General features: G+C 33.4%; 1 protein-coding gene across 1 annotated transcript; it reads left to right on the top strand.

The window, feature by feature from the left end:
- Positions 1–10755: 10755 nt before the first annotated feature.
- Positions 10756–12034, top strand: LOC111302120 (transcription factor FER-LIKE IRON DEFICIENCY-INDUCED TRANSCRIPTION FACTOR-like). Its single transcript, XM_022898058.1, has 4 exons — positions 10756–11247; positions 11332–11529; positions 11643–11816; positions 11930–12034. Exons 1-4 carry the CDS (start codon positions 10756–10758, stop codon positions 12032–12034), a joined length of 969 nt encoding a protein of 322 aa, XP_022753793.1.
- Positions 12035–21886: the final 9852 nt, after the last annotated feature.

The following is a 21886-nucleotide window of genomic DNA, read 5'->3' as shown; positions in this document are numbered from 1 at the left end:
TTCTTGAGTGGTTCTTGTTCTTTTTTAAGTTTTATCTCATAGGTAAGAAGAGAACCATTAGTTCATCCAAAAAAAGTGTGTAAGGATCTTTGGACTCTTCAATGGCTGTCATTTTAGCTTCCTAACTCTTTGGTAGATTATTGAGAATTTTTTTCATCATCTCTACATTTGAGTAAGTCTTTCCAAGAGCTTTTAAACCATTAATGATATTGGTAAAGCATTTTAATATCTCACTAATAGTTTCATCTGGTTTCATCTTGAATAACTCATAATCATGAGTGAGCATATCAATTTTTATTTTCTTCACTTGATTTGTACATTCATGAATGACAGCTAACTTATCTCAAATTTTTTTTTGCATTTTCACACAAACTCTATTGTACTTATTAGGTTTCAATGCATAAAAGAATGTATGCATTATTTTGGCATTGAGTTGAGCCTTCTTTATATCATTGACATCCCATTCACTCTTTTACTTAATCACCTCTCTACCATTCACTATCTTCATTGAAATTTGAAGATCATTTACAATAACCCTCCAAACTTTATAATCATTAGCTTGAATGAACAACCTCATCTTAGTCTTTCAATATGAGTAATTGTCACCAACAAAAAGACGAAGTCTTACAATTGAATGTCCTTCACTTCTAAGAGATATTACAACTGTTTCATTTGTCATGAGACACACCTTTTGTTAGCCACTATATGTGTTGTAGCTTGAGAATGGTTGTTTCACATTAATCACCATATTTCTTTGAGCTATTTTTAGGATCACTTTTAGGTTATTAAACCTAAAAAAAAAGTACTAGCTCTGATACTAATTATTAGCTCAAATACTTGGAATAAACTAAGAGAATAGGTGAATTGGTTTTAATAAAATTCTCAAAATCAATATTCAATAAGCATAAATTTAGCTAAACAAATTATCTAAGCAAATAAACACAATAAATTAAAGTAAACAAGAGATAAGGATAGAGGATTTGACACCAAGATTTATAGAGGTTTGATCTTTTTTTTAGGTACCTATGTCCTCTCTCTTAGCCTCTCTTATCAAAGAGTTTAATCCACTATGTATTGAAGAATACAACCAAGCTTCTCAAAGCTTTACAAAACCAACACCATACACTCTTAAGGGTTATCCTTCCCTTTAAGCTCACAAATTATAATACAAAGTTTCTAAAGTATTTTACAAACTTTAAAAACCTCTCAAAGGTTGGGTGTTTGCTAATTTGAAATACACAATAGTATAGACAATAAAATTTAGAGAAAAACTGATATGAGTAAGATTTTCTATATTTTTCTCTATTTGAATAGCTTTGAATGCTTGAACAAGTTGGTTGGTGAGTAGCAATAAGTTCTCTTAGCTTTTCTTACTCTTGTTCTACAGTGGAAGGTTTCATTTATAGGTAGGAAGAACTTGAGAGCCATTACTTTATATTTAATGCTTCAAACCTATAAAAATTTCAGACAAAATATAATTGTTTGGGCTTTCTAGGACTCAAGAGATCGATCCCTTCTTTTAGGGGATCGATTGGGTGAGCTTTGAAACACCCTAAAATCATGCTTAAAATGCCTTATTTGATTGATCAAGTAATGCACTTGATCGATCTATTCTTTAGGTGATCGATCCCTTATGTGAAGGGATCGATCCTTGTTGCTCATTTTTAAACGAGAAAACCATTTTGTTTCAAAATCGATCGATCTTTTTAATGGAAAGATAGATCTCATGCCTAGGTGATCGATTTTCTATGTAGAGGGATCGATCCTTTTTTTGGAAATTTGAGCGAGGAAAGCATTCTGTATGAAAAAGTGATCGATCCCTTTAAAGAAAGGATTGATCGTGTAAGCTTGAAACCCTAGCCAATCAATCCCTATAAAGAGGGGATCGATTGATTCTTGCCAAAACTTCAAGAATTTTGATTATGAAAGAAAACAAGATTGATTCCTTTTGCTAGAGGATCGATCTGATAAAGAAAGGATTGATCCCTTTCCTTAGGGGATCGATCCTTTCTATCAAAACATGCATTAATCCTTTTTTGTTCCAAGAATTTAACTTGTTTTGGTTTCTATACGTATTTTGGCAAGATAGAAGGGTGGAAAAATGTTCAATTTAAGAATAGAAGAGATTGATTCAAGTTATGCAAATTTGTGTTTTATCAAATCAAAACTTTTAATCAATTCAAGGCCAACAAAGACCAACTTATCTTTTTTTTTTCACCAGGTGTGGCGCTATTTTTTCTCATTTGCTACTCCTATCATGAATAGTGATGGTATAAATGGCTCTTTTTTTGTTTCTCTTTCTTCTCTTGTTCACCTAATCTCTTTCCTTTTCTCTTTCATTTTTTTAAACTGAAACTGATTTTTTATTCTTTTTAAGGTGGCTATGGCGCTGGTGGTTCCTCCCCTCAGGGAAGACTGTGTGTGTGTGTGTTTTTTTTTTTGGCTGTGGTCGATTGAATGGGGTTATTTCTGGTGGGCTTTTTGGGTATTTTTTCTGGGTTTGATGATGATCTGTGGAAGTAGGGTAATTTTTTGTGTTGAAAAGGACAATTTGGTTGGAAATAGGCTATTAATAGTGGTTTGAAGAAGGTGACAGGGTTTGTGGTATGGTGCTTAAGGTGTTTGGGCTAGTAAAGGCTAAGGCTATTGTGGAGGGTGTTAAGGGACTATGCTGGGGCTCCAGTCGAGGGTTCGTGTAGATGGCTTGATAGGGCTATTGTGGAGGGTCGTGCAGGTGGCTTGAGGGGCCCTTGATTTGCTACAAGCAAAGGTGTAGGCAAGGGCCAGTTTTAGGCATGGCACGAGTAAGGAATGGATTGGTTTGAGTAAACAAGGTTCTTAGTTGAGGATGAGAAGCTCGGGTGTGTGGGTGAAGAATGGGTTCTAGTGATGGTAGATAGGTGGTGCTAATAAGTTTTTGGGTTGAATGGAGCATGGTGTAGACGCTGGATGAAGGTGTTCATGAGGGGCTAGCGCTTAAAGATGGTCCCCTTTAGGGTTGGGTGATGAAAGTACTTGCAAAAAAATAAAATAAAATTTGGAACCTCCCTCTTTCTTTCTCGTTCCCCTTATCTATTTATGTCCATGAATCTATATAATAAGCCACAACAATTCAATTTACCATAGAATTGCCACAAATTTCTGTATTATATTGAAAATTTGGTTTCTTCTAGTAACAAATGGTGTTTTGCATATATGCTTGCCAGCTACTACCTATACTTTACCTATTTTCTATTTTTTTGTCTTTTTTTGTTTTTAATTACTTTTTGGTTTTTTTTTAATTATTATTCAATTAATTTCAAATAAAGAAATAAAAATGAAATTGAGATTTAAAAATTAATCTGGGCCTAAAATTAGAGTTTAAGGCTCGAAAAATTGATTTGGGCTTCTATTAGGCCTTCAAGTCCAAATGATTAAATTTTGACATGAGATTGAACAGAATTGGACTTTAAAACTCGAACTTTAAAACGAACTAGATTTTAATCATATAAAATGATTAAAAAATAATTAATCCAAAATAAGCTGAAACATGTTAATTCAATTATCGCGCTCTGATTAGTCCAAATTAAATTATTGGAATCGAACATAAAAATCAAGCAAAGTTGAATCAACCCGAACAAAATTAGGTTGAACTTCAAATTATGCAAATAGGATCGAAAACAATTAATCCAGAACAAATTTAAACGAGTTTAATTTAATTAAATGCAATTAAGTTAGCCTAAATTGAAATACTAAAATCAAATTTAAAACTCGAATAAATTTAAGTCAATCCAAACAAAACTAAATGTCTACAATAAGCTCGTTGTTACCATGAGCTAAGGTGATCAGAGTAAAAATTTTTAAATATTTTTTGTATATATTAAAATCTTTGAACTCGTAAATTGATTTATTATATATTAATAAAAATATAAGTAATTTTTTTGATAATAAGGTGATCTGAGTTATCCTTTATTTTTTATAAAAAAAACCGTAATAAAGGATAAAAAAATCTCTCTTAAAGTTAAGAATATATGAATTGAGATTGGTATAATTAATCCTCATGTTGAAAAATTGGCTTCAATGCATGACTTTTTTTACCAGTCAACATGAATGGTCTCACCTTCTAGACAACTAAAGCACGTTTATTAGATGGGGAAATCCTTAGCATTTCCCACAACCCCGAAGAATTATTATTCTTGTTACCTTATCTTGACTAGTTATTTGGTTATAAAAAATTCTAAACTTAATTGATGTAACAGCTGGAATTTTGAAAGAGTCCAACAATACTCTAATAATTAAGTAATACTGTAACAAAAGAAAAACAAGCTTATCCATGATAAGCAAAAAAAAAAAAAAACTTGAAAATCACCAAATTATTTTTAAATAATAATATAGATTAATTTCTCATGTCCAAGCTTGAAAAATACATTGATAAAATTAAGTTATATATCTTGATTTCGATATAATTTTCTCACTAATTTTATTAGAATAATTTTAATATCTTATAAGATGATCATACAGATAGTATTATGAATAAAAAAAAATCTTAGTCACCAAAAAAAATACAAAAGTCATTTTCTTCCTACTGATTTTTCAAGTTTCATATCATAAACTAAACCCAAAGTTGAACAAACCAATCCCCCAATCCAAACGAATAAAAAAAAAGAGTTAGGGTAAGAATAGTCCAACAGTAACGTGTGTAATGGAAATAATTTGATGATACATCTCAGAATTATGTGGCGCAAACGAAGTTAAAGTTGACAAAAATGTTAATCTTTACCCTAATAAACAAAAATAATAATAATAATTTGACAATAAACAGTAAAAAAGTAATAAAATTAATTTTTAATATCGAAGAAAGAATCAAATTTAACCTTTGAAAATCTCATGCATAAAACAAATGAATAATTAAAGTTTTGATAGTCCAATGAGGTCCTTTCTCTTTCATGACTAATTCAAGCATTTTTAATCTTTGTTTTTGTTATTGGGTTGAGATAAAATTTATATGAAAATTTTTAAATGAAGTTTGTGAAGTTTTTTTTTTTTTAAATGATTTAATAAAAAATTTAAATTAATAAATTAATAGAATTTGATATAAAAATTAATAATATATAAAAAATTATTTATAATTCAAATTTGATCGATATTTATTTAACGATAAAAATTTTATTAATATTTTATAAAAAATATCTATTTAAAAACATATATAATTTTTAAAATTTTACACACTTAATTTACATAATAAAACTTTTTAATTTTAATTAGTATTTAATTATTTCGACTTTAATCTGTCGGTTCTCGTTGGGTCGTCTTATTCCCTGTAAATGGTCCCAAATTCTATCTGCCTTTCGTGCGGCGACACGTTTGAGTTGCGTGTCTAACAACCAAGAAACTGACATTCTACGATTCCAACAAGCTTGTGTTTTTTATATAGTAGTAATCTTTTTTTTTAAATGGAACATTACAAAAAATTCAAAGACTAAATGCAATTTACCTCGAATTATCTCAAGTTTTGATGGCTAATGTGTCCCCCAAGGAACTATATGTTGCCAATTGAATAATTTCTTCACAACAACTTGGAAATCTTGAATTATTGTTAACTAAAACTCCGACTCTTTGAGTGAACATTGTCAATTTTTTCTCTTGATTTGATTGTAATTTTATACATAAAAAAATTGTCAATTGGACAAGTTGGATATTTAACTATTAAAATTCAAATCAAGGTGAAATAAAAATTCATGTTAACTTGTAAAACGAAATCACTTATGAGATTATGATTCCTAAATATATAAATACATATATTAATAAAATAGGTTATCCGCAAAATAGACTAATTGATATATATGTTAAAAATGTTTTCAAACTAAACCTCAATCGAAACTTCCACAACATTGCTTGACAATTTATTTCTCCTATTATTCCGATTATTTCATATTATTTCATTAATTTTAGAAATTAAAAATTTATCAGCAAAGATTTTTAAGTTGTTAGTGTTTTTAAAGTTTTCGGGCAAGCAGAGTTAAAAATTAACCCGGCTCGTGATATTTTAATAAATTATTAGTATGATATATTTAAATTAATTAATAAATTAATATGATAAATAAAAAATATATGATAATAATTTAATTTTATTGATAGTTTAAAAAATCGTTGAAATATTTATGTATTTTAATATGAATCATTGAAAGTGAAATTTAAAGATTTAGACATACCAAAACTCTAACTCCATTGAAGATGTAGTGACGATAATATTCACGAGATCAAGGTTGAAGACTGCCGCACTCAAAAAACTCAAAGATTTGAATCGAAAGGGCGGCAGTGGTCGATCCGTAACGAAACTATAGTAACAAACAAAGATAACATTAACAAATAATAACAAAGACAAGTGGTAGAACAAAGAACAGATAGCATGTTTTGGTTAATCTTAACCAGAAAGAGTTGAGTTGATGAATGACGATAATGATTTCTTCCTTCAAAAAACATAAAAAATGTAAAAACTAGACACTGTTTAATGATAATTCAGTTGCTCCAGTTTCTTAGAATATCCATAAGATCATGCCCACTTGTTGATTATATACATGGGACATGCTTAAAACGATTCATAGGCCTAACCAAATCGGTGTTGCGGCTTTGCATGAGCCATGTCATTCACCTGTATCATCGGACAGAGGGCCCAAACATTCAACAGAAAATTAGTTGGGCTTAGACGAGACGACCAATGTAGTCCACCCTGGAAACTGAATATTAAGGACTAAAAACATTATAAGACACAGGTTGAGCCCATGGCAACCCGAGGTTGTCTTACTAATTTATTCATGTTCTAACAAAATGGGCATCTCAAGTTCCGGTTGGGGCACGTTCCCCACGTGTTATGGTGCTGCTCCATGGAATTCCTCAGGTAAACAATAAACAATTACATATACATAACCAAATGATAAATTGCACTAAGCACGCTTCGTGTGAAGGATAAGACGTCAATAACAAGATCCCACCCACAGAACGGGGAAAAAGAACTGAATGACTGATGTCAATCCTTGCATCAGATTTGGTGGTGAACTACTGGAGGAAAATGGAAATGTTACGTGAATCTTTATTACAACATGTCGTACAAAATCAAAGAGTGTTTGAGGTTTGATTGATATATAAATTTTCAGATTAAGAATGTGCTTAAGAACAGAAAAAGTTGCACAATTCATGCAGTTGTAAAAGAGCTGGTTTAAGCATTGGATCTTTTGATTTTTTATTTGGTTTTTTTATCTTTTTCCCCATCAAGTGGAGGCTCATAGAATTGGGTTTTTATGCAATGCTACCATGAGTCAGAGTAAGGGAAAAGTATATACTAATTTTGTTCTTTCTACTAATAGATAAGTAACTCTACTTATTTAATCCTGTACTCAATAATAAATATAAGATTCATAATGCTCAAAAAGGCTACTTGATTCCATTCACACCCAAAAAAAATATTTTTTAAGCAAACTTGTCTGTCAGCTCAGAATGTGAATGCTTGTGCCAGAAGATAGATGCCCTTGGAAGTTAACAGGAAAAAAAACTATGGAAAGCTGCTGGATTCCGATGTCATTACTCATTAGACTCATTTGAGACGACTAACCATTAATATAAAGCTTTGATCATTAGTTTTTGTAATAACCGTAAAAAAAAAAATACTATTTTAAATATTTTTATAAGTGAAAGGATTCTTTAATAAAAATAAAAAATATAAAAGACCTATTGATAAATAATTTAAATTTTTTAATAGGATTAATTTATTCAATTTTTAATAAACGATTATCAAAAGAAAAATATAAGTTTATTTTTCTTTTTTTTCTTATAGAGAAAAGATAAATCGAAAGATTTTAAGTGAATAGTAACAGTAAAATCTATAAAGTGAATTGTATGTCAGAAGTGAGTAAATAATTTTTTTTAATTTTTGAGTATTGATCGTTAAGTTTTGAGATGTAATTTATAATCGAGAAATCTTAAAATTTTAGGGTTTCATTATCCCTCTCCAAGATTAGTTTAGGCAAATAAGTTAGACTTTAATTAGGGGTCTAATTAAGTGTTGAGAAAATTGGTAATATAATTTTATTATTGTAAAAATAGAAAAAAGAAATTTGATGGGAATAGAAAAAAAAATTTTGTTTTGTATGAACCTGATATGAACTTTGGTGGCTATAGTGATAGATTAAGGTTATATTTTGTATTAAAAGATTAAATACTGCAATGATTATTTTATATCATTGAAAAGCTTGTTGAATTTACTTTCTAATGAAATAAATAGAAGTTAATTCTGAATTTTTTATGAAGAGTAGTTTAATGTTTACTTAAGAATATACAGGCTGCCTAATAGCAGCAGTAGGGAGGAATTACGAAATTCTTCTTAATTTTTGTACAAAGATTTACAGATTAAGCCATATATGTTTGGAAAGCTTATTGAGTTTACTTTCTAATGAAATAAGCGAAATTGAATTTGGAGTTTCTCATGAATAAATATATAATTTTTATTAGAAGATATATAGGCTATCTGACAGCAGCATTTGATGTGAATTTCAAAAATTATTATAATTAATCCACAATGAATCACGAGATGGGCCATATATTGTTAGAAAGTTTATCGAGTGTAGTTTCTAAAGCATTAAAAAGATTTTAATTCCGAGTTGGATATCTTGAAATATGATCATTTTAGTAAAAGGAATCATAAGATAGGCCATATATGGTTAGAAAGCTTATCGAGTCTAGTTTTTAACGCATTAAAAAGATTTTAATTCTGAGTTAGATATCTTGAGATATGGTCATTTTAGTAAAAATAGTGCAAGCTACTAGAATTAGTTACTCGAGTTATTTTTTGTTTAACTTAATTGTTTTGGTATAAGTGGTCTCAAATAGGTTAATTAATTGATGTTATGTTAAAATTATCTTGAATAAGCCATTAATTATTTAAGAAGAAAAATTAGGTGATGGAATCGGAAAAAAGTAAGTAGAATCTCATATAATTTGCTTATTTTTTAATATATGTATATATGTTTGTTTCTGAATGAATTAATGTTTTATTTCATTATTTTCGATGTATGAAAACAAGATCAAGCATATGATTATTTTGCGTTTCTCTATACAAATGATGGATCATGCTTATGAATGAAATAAGAAAATAATTTATGTTTAAAGAACGATTTTATGATAGCTACATTTTTACATCCCTGAGAAGTGAGATCATCGACACCAGAACTAGTTCTATGGACGTGATTAACGGATAATAGTAATTAACATAGACATGATCATACGATCCTACTAACGGGTTATAGTAGTTAGCGTAAGGTCCTAGCTAGCGGGTTATAATAGTTAGCAATGATCATGAAGATAAAATTATCGATACAATTAATGTCACGGGTTATAGCAATGACCGTAGCTAATGATAAATAAATTATAATGATGATTTGTGATGAATGATTTTTATAAACTGATCTATGATTTGGTAACATGTTTTGATAGTACTTTATGATCTATAAATGCTTGATAGAATGTTGATTTTTGAACTATTTTTGACATTATGAGTTGATAAATGTTTTAAAAATGATCTATATAATACATATGAAAATGATGTTTGATCCAATAATATGTGTGAGCTTTTACTTACTAAGTTGTGATTTGCTCATTCCCTATTTTTTTTCTTTTATAAATGATATAAATAATAAGTATGATTAGTCTTGAGAGGAGCTAGAAGAATCAAACATTAGAGAACTACTTAAAAATTAGGATTTTATAAAATATTATTATTTTTAATTGTAATACTCAGACTTTGAACCTTTGAAAACTTGTTATTTAATTATTTTACTTATTGAAAACCTTATTTTAATTGATACTTTTTCAATGATTATGAATTAGGCTTCGTATTACTTTAAGATTTTACTTCAAAGTAATATGATCATGTTATAATTCAATCTCGAAACGTTACAATTTTCACCTCGTAGATAGCAGTTCCAAAGCAGAAGTTTTCAAGCTTTAACTCACTAATTGATTGACCAAACTGATATATGTTCTCAGAATTTTCATGTCTGACACCTTTGCTTTATCGATGTCTTTAGTTCAGTAGCCTGAATCCCTGAACTCATTATTTTTCATCAGATACTCTCCCATTTCTTTGAAGTTATAGTGATGCCAATATATATATATATTGATATTTGAAAATTTTATTGGGTGAGAAAAGGTTTTTTCATTTCAAAGTCAAGATAGATTGTAAACCTCAAAGATGATTTACATTGTTTTTATAAATTTTTGACAATAAAAATCGAATCTAAATCTTGTAAGCGAAGTATACGAATTCAACCAACCCCAATATTGTGATGCCAATAATTTATTACCATATGAAGTCAATCCAATTAAGAGGTAAGGTGGATTAAAATTTTGGAGAAATTAAAACCTTAAATTCAGCTTGATTGTTCTTCATTTTTTTTTAACCCAAAACCCATCCTAGAGGACTTATAACCGCCAAGACGAAGTCAACATCAATGATAACAACTCAAGTAAAGTAAAATGTGATGTTGTTTAATAGAATTGAATATATATTATATCTGGATTAATTCTAAGGCCATTGTTGATGTTGCAGCTGGCTATGTTAATTTTCTCAAAAATTAACATAAATGAAATATCGTCACTTGCTGGGTCAGATTCTCAATTCGATTCCTTTCACACCAAGAAATGACGTCAAGCACGACCAGATTCTAATTTATAAGTTATTGCAGCTACACCTCTCACAAATCAGCTGGCAGTGCATACTAACCAATGGATGCATCGAGAAATTACCCTTTGGAGCTCCCTAACAACATTGAGCTACATTACTTCATTGATGACCCTAACTTTGATCAGTTCATCGATCTAATTCCTGGAGAAAACGAAGATGTCGTCGCCGGTCTTGATTATGATCTTGTCAATGGTTGTTTTGTTGATAAGCAGATTAGTTCAACACCTGATGGGGATGCTTTTGGCTTTGATGCTACAAGCGTCATGGTACCGGATGCTAGCTATATTTTCAACAATGCACTGTCAAGTTTTGATGGAGAAATAATGAAGGATGCAGAGGAAGATAATGATGGTGAGGAGAACTCTTCCGGGACAACAACCACAACCAAAACCACTACCACAACAACAACAGCAACAGCAACAAAGAAAGCAAAGGTTGATCGGTCAAGAACTTTGATTTCAGAGCGGAGGAGAAGGGGTCGGATGAAGGAGAAGCTCTACGCATTGCGTTCCCTGGTTCCTAACATAACTAAGGTATGTCTTATGTCCGTATCAGTAGTTTGTTATTAGATATTTCTTGACCCTGTTTAGCATCAAGAACATTTCCTATGCCGGCAGATGGATAAGGCTTCCATAATTGGAGATGCTGTATTGTATGTGCAAGACTTGCAAATTCAGGCTAAGAAGTTAAAAGCTGAGATTGCTGGTCTTGAAGCGTCATTGGCAGGGTCTGAAAGGTACCTAGAACCAATCGATAACCCTGTGAAAATTCGAGTTGCAAGAAACAGCCACCCCATTTGCAAGAAGATATTACAGGTAAAGATAAATAACAATCCCTTGTTTCTCATAATCCTGACACTATAGGCCTTTTCTTCAAAATGTAAATTGAACATCGTCAAGTTATTATAGTTGTTCATGTGGCTTTGCAGTTGAATATGTTTCAAGTGGAAGAAAGAGGGTTTTACATTAGATTGGTGTGCAACAAAGGTGAAGGGGTTGCAGTATCACTTTACAAGGCCCTTGAGTCCCTAACCAACTTCAAAGCTCAAAATTCCAATCTGGCCACTGTTTCCGACAGATTTTCATTTACTTTTACTCTAAATGTAAGTGATATTTTTCCCATTTTCATCCTCATTCTGTTTCTTTTGCAGGCTATTCAACTTACTTCCTTTCGCTTTTTTATTTTGCAACTGATAATCTATCATTGCTCAAACAGGTCAGAGACTGTGAGCAGTCCATGAACTTGCCAAACCTGAAGTTATGGGTGACTGGAGCTCTTCTGAACCAAGGATTTGAGTTCATAACACCTTTGTCTTCCTAGTCTGTTTCTTTTAAACTTGTTAACGATGCCTGTCGATCATCAATGAATTTAGTTGCATTAAGTGCTGGCCTGTTATGAACAGCTTTTTTTCTTTTCTGACAAGATCCTACTTGAAAGACTGCAATTTGTTCTAATTAGTGCCTCAATGTCTTGTAGCCGCCAACTGAACTAATAGTTTTAGACTAGTATTTTTTAATGGATAATAATCTGCATAGTGTTACTTATATGGTTTGTTGCCTGTTATTGTGATCTAATCTCAACGACTTGTTTGAAATCATGTTGCATTATTTGGTCAGCTTCCGAGACTCTACAGTATTGGTGACATACAAGAAATAGACTTTGTCAATGGGATCCTTGATTTAGATTAAAAAAAAGAGTGACCAATAATTTGCAGCTTGAAAAAAAAAAAGAAAAAAGAAGAAATTGGAAACCAGGAACTGTTCAAGCAACTGAATCTGTAATCATAAAATACATAAACCTGTACACATTGCACATCTGTGCCTTATTAAACTATCCCATGGATGAACTGAGAAAAAATTGCACAACCCATTGTTGATTTCATGCTTTTTTTTTTCTTTTGGGTACTTGAGGTTGCCCGCAGATTGATTCTGATCACTAAAATTAAGAGTTTAATACTCTACCATTAGATCACCGTTATTTGTGGATTTCATGCTTCAAATTCTCCACGATTCTGCTATCTGCCCTGAAATCACATATACTCTGAACTAGTTTGGTTGTTGGCAACAGCTTAACAGAGTAGACAATGAACAAATCAGGTGTTAAATATGGCCTGTAAAAAAGGGGCAAGAATTCGAAAAAAATAACGGAGATGTTGAAAATATGGCCCTGGACTAGAAACATCCTTCATACTTCTTCCATTCTATAGAAAATGGTCCATTTTTCGGATCTGTTGAAGTTGAACACGAAGTCATAAGGAACCTAAATTTTAGCGTCCTGGAACGATCTCCTTGCTCTATATATAGGGATCCTGGTGGACCGTGGCATTCTAGACTGTCAGATCACGAGGACATCATTAAAGTCATCCTATTGCATCTTCTTAGGCGGCAAAGATAATCGGGAGGCTTTGACATTAGCCGAACGCATGGCTAAAGACCCTAGAGTGAACCTAACCATGATCCATCTCGTTGCTGAAGACAACGGAAATGTCACAGACTGGGACATGATGCTTGATGGTGAGGAATCATTTCGGAATAAGATGCCCTTGAATGATTCCTTGGTTTTTGCTCTCATTATGACCTTGTAAGATTGAACCTATATTGCATCTTTTTATTAGTCACCTATGGTCAATCTCAATCTGTTCTTCATTGCATTGGCCTTCTTTCACATCCAATCCAACCTCTTACATGGTCATCCCCTTGGCCTTCCTTCACTGGTCTTCTTTCACTATTTTTACAAATTTAAGGGAAAAAACAAGAACGCAAAAAATGCAATGTATTGATTAAAATACATGGGCAAACTAATAGAATTGCAGTGGGGACAAAATTAAATTTTTGTTAAAACTCGTGGCAGTTATATAATAGTGCCAAAAAGGTTTTGTAATATTTCAGCGCCCCTCCCCCCCCCACCCCCCCGCTCCCGTTTTCTAATATTTGCAAATTTTTGTTTTCTGAATTCCTCTATTTACACATATTTTCGGTGGAATAAGTGAACAGAGGTTAATACATGCTTCTATTTGTTAATTTCGGGCAAGTAACATGTCTACAACCATGAAACTCTTTACCGTAATATTATCTAAGCAAGATTTAAGCTTCAAGTTCGTGCAAATTTAGGATACGAGGATGGCCTCTTTCGTATCGTAAATCAACTTAACTATCACGATCCACATCAACTTGTGAAATATTATCTATTTCACTCCCTTGACCTCATAAGTTAAAAGGTGGTATGAATTTTTATATCCCATATTCAACTTTAGTATACATAGCTTACACAGCTAATGTGGGATTTATGATTCATTCCTAGGACCGCAACATCTTCCCCCACTCCAACGAAAGTCCATCGTCCTCAATGGTACATCGTTGGTATCCCAGCCGTTCTCGGTGGTACATCGTTAGTACCCCAGAGCTGGCTCTGAAGGTGCTGTGAATCTTTATATTACATTATCAACTTTAGTACCCAACTAATGTGGGATTCATGGCTCCTCCCCAAGATCGTGACATCCTCTCCACTCTAACGAAGGCTCACAATCTTCAGTGATACATTGCAAGTACCCCAAGAGCTGACTCTGATACTATTTATCATGGGCCGAAACTTAAGCTCCAGGCTCGTGCGGCTTTAAGATACGGGATAGCCTTTTCCGTGTCTCAGATCAACCTAACTATTATGGTTTATACCAACTTATGAGGTACTATTATAGTTTATACCAACTTATTAGGTATTATCCGTTTCGGCCCCCTTAATCTCACGATTTTGTCTCGTAAAAGGTGTCTCACAAGTTAAAGGTAATGTAAACTCTTATATCCCATGATCAACTCTAGTACACAGTCGATGTAAAATTCATGACTCCTCCCTAAAACCACGACACATGCATGAGATTTTGAAGTTGTTCCACCGTCCTTTCTGGAGTTCTACAAAAATCAACACAGCATGCTTGAAGCCAAGACCAATTGAACCACAAGCTGCAATAACACTACTTCAAAAAGAGTTGAATCACTTAACTGTAGTTAACTTATGTAGCATGTGTCATAAACAAATGAGTAACACATGGTACTGAAACAAGTTGCATCACTTTTCATAATAATTGGAATGATATTGAAGAACAGAAACAATATCAATACCTTTTCTAGCATTTTAGTTCACGCTATGCACAAAAAAGTAATAGGGGAAGATGGCATAAGCTGCAAACAATTCCTAGTATATATCTTTATCCATCAACATGTCTCCCTGATTAATGCAGCATTCATCCCTAATCATCCACCACAATCATGCATATTGCACATTATCCATGCAAGCTTGCAACCCTGTTCAGTAAAAGCAATACTGCTAATTGCAATGATGACATCTACAGGATTACTTTGATTTGCAGAGCATCAACATAAAGTACTAGTATTGTGGAGGATTCATGGATTGAAAGAATCAAACTTGTTCTAGTTATTCCAAAGAAAATCAAGTTAGATGTGCATATTGCATATACATGAACTCATCTTTGAAAATACAGTCGTAAGAAGAAGGGTAAGCCAGGACATAGAGAACATACACATCACCAGGAAGCTCCGCTTGAAGCACGAGTCACCTGGGGTTCCAAGTTACATGTTGAATGGGAAGCCTAACTATTTGAGAATGATAATAAGTATCCTTTTAAAATGAAGGTTGTAAAATAAATACCTGAAATCGACCAAACATTCTCAATTCATCTTTGCCTTCTCAACTTTCACCAATTACCAAATGCACCATGATGGTAGTACAGAAATATCCTTGTCCCGCAAATACATCTCTGACCATTTCATAGACTTCGTTGAGATCATTCTGGAGGGGGAGATGAAGAGATACCATCATACTACATATTAAGCTCCAACTTTAGTCTCTAATTATAACTTAAGAATATTAAAACCTTTTAAATATTTCATTAAGTAGAGCCAAACTCAAAATTGAAACATCAACCAGCTATAAAAGAATGCTTCTCAGCCATTGAAGTTTTTGTTGGGCCTAAAACAATAAACACAACAACGCAGAAACAATATATCGCAATAAATCTACAGCAATAGACAACAATCAACAATAAAAAATGCAAAAAAAATAAAACACATCAAGATTTATATGAAAAACCCTCCAGTGTAAAAGAAAAAAATCACAAACCACCAGAAAAATCTTCATTATCAAATAATGAATATACAAAGTTCTTTTCTAACTAAAACTAAAACTAATATAACAACTAGAGAAACAATTGAAAAAATCTTACAAAATAACTCAATAAATACATTTTAAATTTGTTTCTATAGAGCTTCAAACCTAATCTTCATATTTCAAAATGTAAAACTTTGAATCATAAACATGCTGACAAAGTTTTAGCTCAATCGGATCACGAATCGATTTCTGTTCAACTAACTCTCCCTTCTTTTTTTTCTCTCTACTTTTCATAGCTTTTCTTCTTTCTCCTTTTAGTTTTCGACACCACCTTAAAACAATCGCACCTCTTTTTATTAAATAGTTAAGATTTTGTATAAAAAAAAAAGATCAAAGTTCATGACCTTTGATTAATCCAAAACCAATTACACGTGACTGGACCCATTTTCCTAACAGTTCTAAACTTAGCCTCACCTCCATTAACAGCAACAGCTTACATCAAGAAAGTTCTTAAAAATTTTCACTCACACCCATTCCATTTTATTGATGTGATTTTTCAAAATTGCACTCATGCCACTTTTGAAAAATTAACGTAAAAAAAAAAAACTCACTCAAAAAGTAGGAAAGAAGTGCATGAAGTGAGAGAGGACATGAATTATAGCCACTTCAAGAAAAATGTAAAATTTTAAAAATTAAAAAATTAAAAAATAAACAATAACAACTTATTAAGCATCTTTCTAAATGCCTGAACCTCACCTGACTCTAGATGGAGCTGGTCATACTACTCTGCGTCTACAGACTCATCATTGGAGTAAATATAGATTTTAGCCAATTCTAGGTTCAGTAACTTCAACTATTTATAAAATCCCTCATTGAGACCACTTCCTTTGGGGATGAGCTGCAATATTGTGCCCCTAACAATACAACCAGTTAATACAGGTTTATCTTCAAAGGGATTAAGAGAATGTATGCTTTTATCCTCCAGTTGTACACCATATACAAATGGCAGTCTCAGTATGATAAAACTATCTGGTGGTAAGATCACTTTACATCCCAAGGCTGAACTGCAACTTTTGTTCGCGGTATGGAACTGATGACAGTAAGTATGATGCCTATAACAGAATTCATACTATCGATTTAGAGAAAGCAATAGCACCAATAACACTGATTGCTTAGCAAGAGGATATTTAAGCTTACGACACTCATTCCCATTAAAAACCCAAGTGACCGCAGATATCAAGTTGCTATGATATCAATAAAGGGAAAATCAAGACAACATAAAAATAATCTAGGAGCCCCTGCTAAAATCCCCAAGCACATAAGGTTTACAAAGAGTAATTAGAACATAGTTTTAATATTATGCATTGTGGAAAGTAAAGCTCACGCATAAGTGAGATTTACCTCAAATTGTATAAATGGAAAAGTTGCCAGAACAACAGGAAATGGAGGTGTGACCTGGAAGCAGATTCTACTCATCAGGCATCTTGTGTTTGGTGGCAAAAGACGAAAATTGTGACAGAAGAAACTGCCAATCAGTTAGGCATAGCATACTTAAGTTCAAGAATTATGATGGGCCATGACCATGATCATTGCCAGAGAAAATGAAATAGATATTGCAAGAAGCAATAATTAAAAATATATTGCTTACAAGCCCTCCAATGATCCACTCCACTTACCAAACCATCAACAAATAAGATTTGAGCTGTGTTGCTCCTATTTTAGTTTCTGACACACTGTGCACAATTTTACAACTTTCGAGGGGTAAATTCAGCAAATAGGGAAATTTTTGTTTTCTTTCTTTAACTTCTTTGTTTTTTTTTTTTTCAGACAACAGCCTTTCTTTCAAGAAATCATGTATCGGTTTTAATGCTGAAAATGATACACCAGTGAGAGAAACTACCATTGAGCAATTGAATGGACAAAAAGTTGGTAAATGCTTCAAGATGACACAAATGCATCGAGATTTACATACACAAGAAAAGTATTTTCATCTACAATTTAACAAACAAATATGCCTCCCCTCTGCACAAAATACCAGTTACATAAACCTAAATGTAGCCAGAAGCATTTACTTTGTAGCCTAAGTGATGATACTATAAATTTTTCATAGACTATGTCACTAAACCCTAAAGTATTCACTATGTCAGAGTTCACAACTTTTAAGCATCTAACAATCTGTTTCTGATACAATATTGATTACTTGGTAGATAGAACCTATACACATAAAAGCTATCCTGATTCAAATATCGGGAGTCCCTTCTATTTCATGTTCAGGTCAACGAGTAAGCACGCATTCTGAGAAGACAAATAGGTGTGGAATTAATATGATTCCAAACAAATCTGAACAGTCCATAAGGTCATTCAATTGATGTACTACTTTTCAAACAATTTGAAGAAAAAGCAATTTGTGGAAAAGAATTTGTGATATTTTACCAGAAAAATTCTCTGAAGCTGTGATATTGAGCTAGCAAACTTAACCTAAGGTGGATCTTTTAAATTCTTGGCAAACCTGTAGTACGGACAGTTCATGATATATTGGTAAATCTCTATTCAACATGGAGAAAGCGCAACCACCATCATCAAGGCTAACAGAATGAAACCCTCTTCCAAGGTCATTTTCAGTGACAGGAACAGCTGCCATACTCACAAATGTCAGATTTGTTGCACCTGAAGCAATAATCACAACAATACAGAAGCAATAGACAACAATTAATAATCAAATGCGCAGGAAAAATAAAGCACATCAAAATTTACGTGGAAAATCCTTCAGTGTAGAGGAAAAAATCACGGGCCACCAGAAAAATCTTCACTATTAAATAATAGTTATACAAAGTTCTTCTCTAGCTAAAACTAGAGCTAATCAACAACTAGAGAAACAATTGGAGAAATCTCACCAAATAAGTGACTCAACAAATACACCCTGGATTTGTTCCTAGAGAGCTTTAAACCCGATCTTCACCGTTCAGAATGTATAACTCTGAATCATAAACCTCCTGACAAGGTTTCAACTCAATCGGACCACGGATTGACTTCCGTTTAACCAACTCTCCCTTCTTTTTTTTCTCTCTCTGCTTTTCCTGGCTTTTCTTCTTTTTCTGCTTGGTTGTCGACACACACCTTAAACAACCCCACCTCTTTTTTATTAAGTAGCTAGGGCTCTGTGTAAAATAAAAGATCAAGGCCCATGGCCTTTACTTGGTCCCAAACCACTTATATGGGACTGGACCCCATTTTCCTAACAATCTCCCCCTCCAGCCCCATTAGGAGGAGATTCATCACCATAGCAATTTCATTTGGAACTTACCTTGGCCAGGGAACTCATTCCGGCCAAGTTACTGCAAAGCTCAAGCTTTTCCCTAGGAAGCTTAACAAGATCATAAGTACCATTCTTTCGCAATGACTCCATCTCTTCTTTCATTGCTTTTAACCAGTGCTCTCTATCCGGAGTAGCCTGCACATCTTGAAAGCTTTCTGGCTCCCCTTCACTGGTAACTAAAATAAAATCTGAACTTGGATACTTGGTAGATGGCCTGCGCTCTCTAGTAGATCTCCTGGGCTGAGACTCTACATCACTTGATGCTGAAGGTAGCTCTCCCTGCTCAACACTCTCAGGTAGAGAGGATTGCTCCTCCTGTTCAAAACTAATAGCATCTGGCTTATCACCAACTGTGGCTGGCTCATTCATATCCCCAAGTTCTGTTTCTGGCTCATTTTCACCATCTGTGGCTCTTTCTTGTGAAATCCCTGTCGGTGTTGAAACATCACACTCAATAGTAACTCGTGTAGTCTTCTCATTTTTCTCAAGGTCTGCTATGGTTTCTTTTTCATGAAAGATCACATCTCTGCTTCTGACTGTCTTTCTCTTTATTGGATCTTATACCCTATAGCCAAATTCCTCATCACCATATCTTACAAACACACATTGTGTGGCTGTATTGTCAAGCTTTGATCTCTGCTCTTTCGGTACATGCATGAATGCTTTACACCCAAAAACTTTCAAGTGAGAGTATGAAGCATCTTTCCCTGTCCACACTCTTTCTGGAATGTCAAAGCCCAAAGAAACTGATGGTGACCTGTTAAGTAAATAACAAGCTGTGTTGACTGCTTCACCCCAAAATGGCTTTGGTAATTTTACCATCCTCAACATACATCTGACTTTTTTCATAATGGTGCGATTCATTCTTTCAGCTATACCATTATGCTGCGGTGTTCCAGGTTCTGTCCTCTCATGCCTGATCCCATGCTTTGAACAATACTCTTCAAAGCCTTTAGATGTGTATTCTCCACCATTATCAGTTCGAATACACTTCAAGGGTAACCCTGTCATCCTTTCAACCATGGCATGAAATTTTTGAAAATACTGCAGTACCTGACTTTTGTATTTCAATATATACACCCAAGTCTTACGTGAAGCATCATCAATAAAAGTAACAAAATATCTGCTACCACCTAATGACTCAACCTCAATGGGACCACATACGTCAGAATAAATTAATTCCAATCTATTTTCTTTTCTCTGAGAACTTTTACGAAAAGAAACTCTATGATGCTTACCAAACAAACAATAATCACATGAATCGAGAGACATACCTTTGGTCAAGGGAATGAGAGAGTGCCTTGCCAAAACCTGTAACCCTTTTTCACTCATGTGTGCCAGCCTCCTGTGCCACAAGTTTGCTGAAGCATCATTTTCAACGGTATTTACCTGGTTACCGTTCAATTGCATCCATGTCTTATACATTGTGCAGCATAGTTTTCCCCTTGCAACTACCATAGATCCTTTGAGAAGCTTCCACTGTCCATTCTTTTGTCAGCATTCATATCCCTCCTTATCAAGGACATTAATAGCAAGCAAGTTCATTCTCATATCTGAAATGTGTCTGACATCCCTCAAAGTCAACATGCAGCCTGTACTAGTTTGTACAACAATATCACCAATCCCAACAATCTGCGACACACTCTTGTTTCCCATCTTGGTATAACCAAAGTCTCCTGCTTTGTAAGTTGTAAACAACTCTCTCTTAAGAACACAATGATATGTCGCTCCTGTGTCAACTATCCACTCAATGCCGGGATCACTAACATGATTACAATCACCATGTGTACAAATCAAAGTAACTGAATCATTATCTGAATTCACTGCTGTAACATTGCCATCATCTGAACTCTTCCCTTTCTCATCTTTTCGCTCTTGCTTCAAGATTCTACAGTTTCATTTTATATGACCCGCCTTACCACAATGGAAACACTTCACTTTACCTCTAGACTTGGATCTATGTTTAGACTTACCATGGCCTTTTGAGTCCTGACCTGTGTCGATGTTTCTACCTCTGTTCTCTGTGACCAGAGCTTAATTTCCAGGGTCTACATCTTTTTGCCTCGCTTCTTCATTAAGCATACTGTCCTTTATCATCTCCAATGTCACCTTATAATCAGGAGCTGAATTAAGAACAGTCACAACTAGAGTATTCCAACTGTCTGGCAATGAACCCAAAAGAAATAATACCTTCATTTCATCATCCATCTTAAGTTCCATAGTAGTCATCCGATTAAATATATCTTAAAAATCACTCAAGTGCTCTGTAACAGATCGTCCATCCCTGTACTGTAAAGTTACAATCTTTTTAACAAGCATAACTTTATTCATACCTGTTTTTCTCTCATACAATGCTGCCAATTTTTTCCAAACAATGTGAGCATCTGATTCCTGCGCTACATAATGGAATACGCTGATATCAACCCATTTTTTGATTGTAGCCAACGTTTTTCTACCTAGCTTCTTCCAGCTTTCATCTTTCATATCTGCTGGTTTAGCCGAATTACCCAATACTGGCTCATACAAATCTTTACAGTATAGATGATCCTCCATCATAGGCTTCCAAATTGAATAATTCGATGCTGTCAATTTTATCACGGAACCTGTATCACCCTCCATGATCTCAAATAGAATTTATTCTATCCTGAGTTGCTTCTGTATCGATGTCTCAAAATAACTCTCGCTCTGATACCACTTGTTGCACCTGAAGCAATAATCACAACAATACAGAAGCA

The sequence above is a fragment of the Durio zibethinus genome, chromosome 15, assembly GCF_047325235.1.
Source record: "Durio zibethinus cultivar Kanyao isolate XHJ-2024 chromosome 15, ASM4732523v1, whole genome shotgun sequence".
NCBI lineage: Eukaryota > Viridiplantae > Streptophyta > Magnoliopsida > Malvales > Malvaceae > Durio > Durio zibethinus.
The sequence above is the reverse complement of the archived record's forward strand: the minus strand, read 5'-3'. Positions and strand labels throughout refer to the sequence as shown.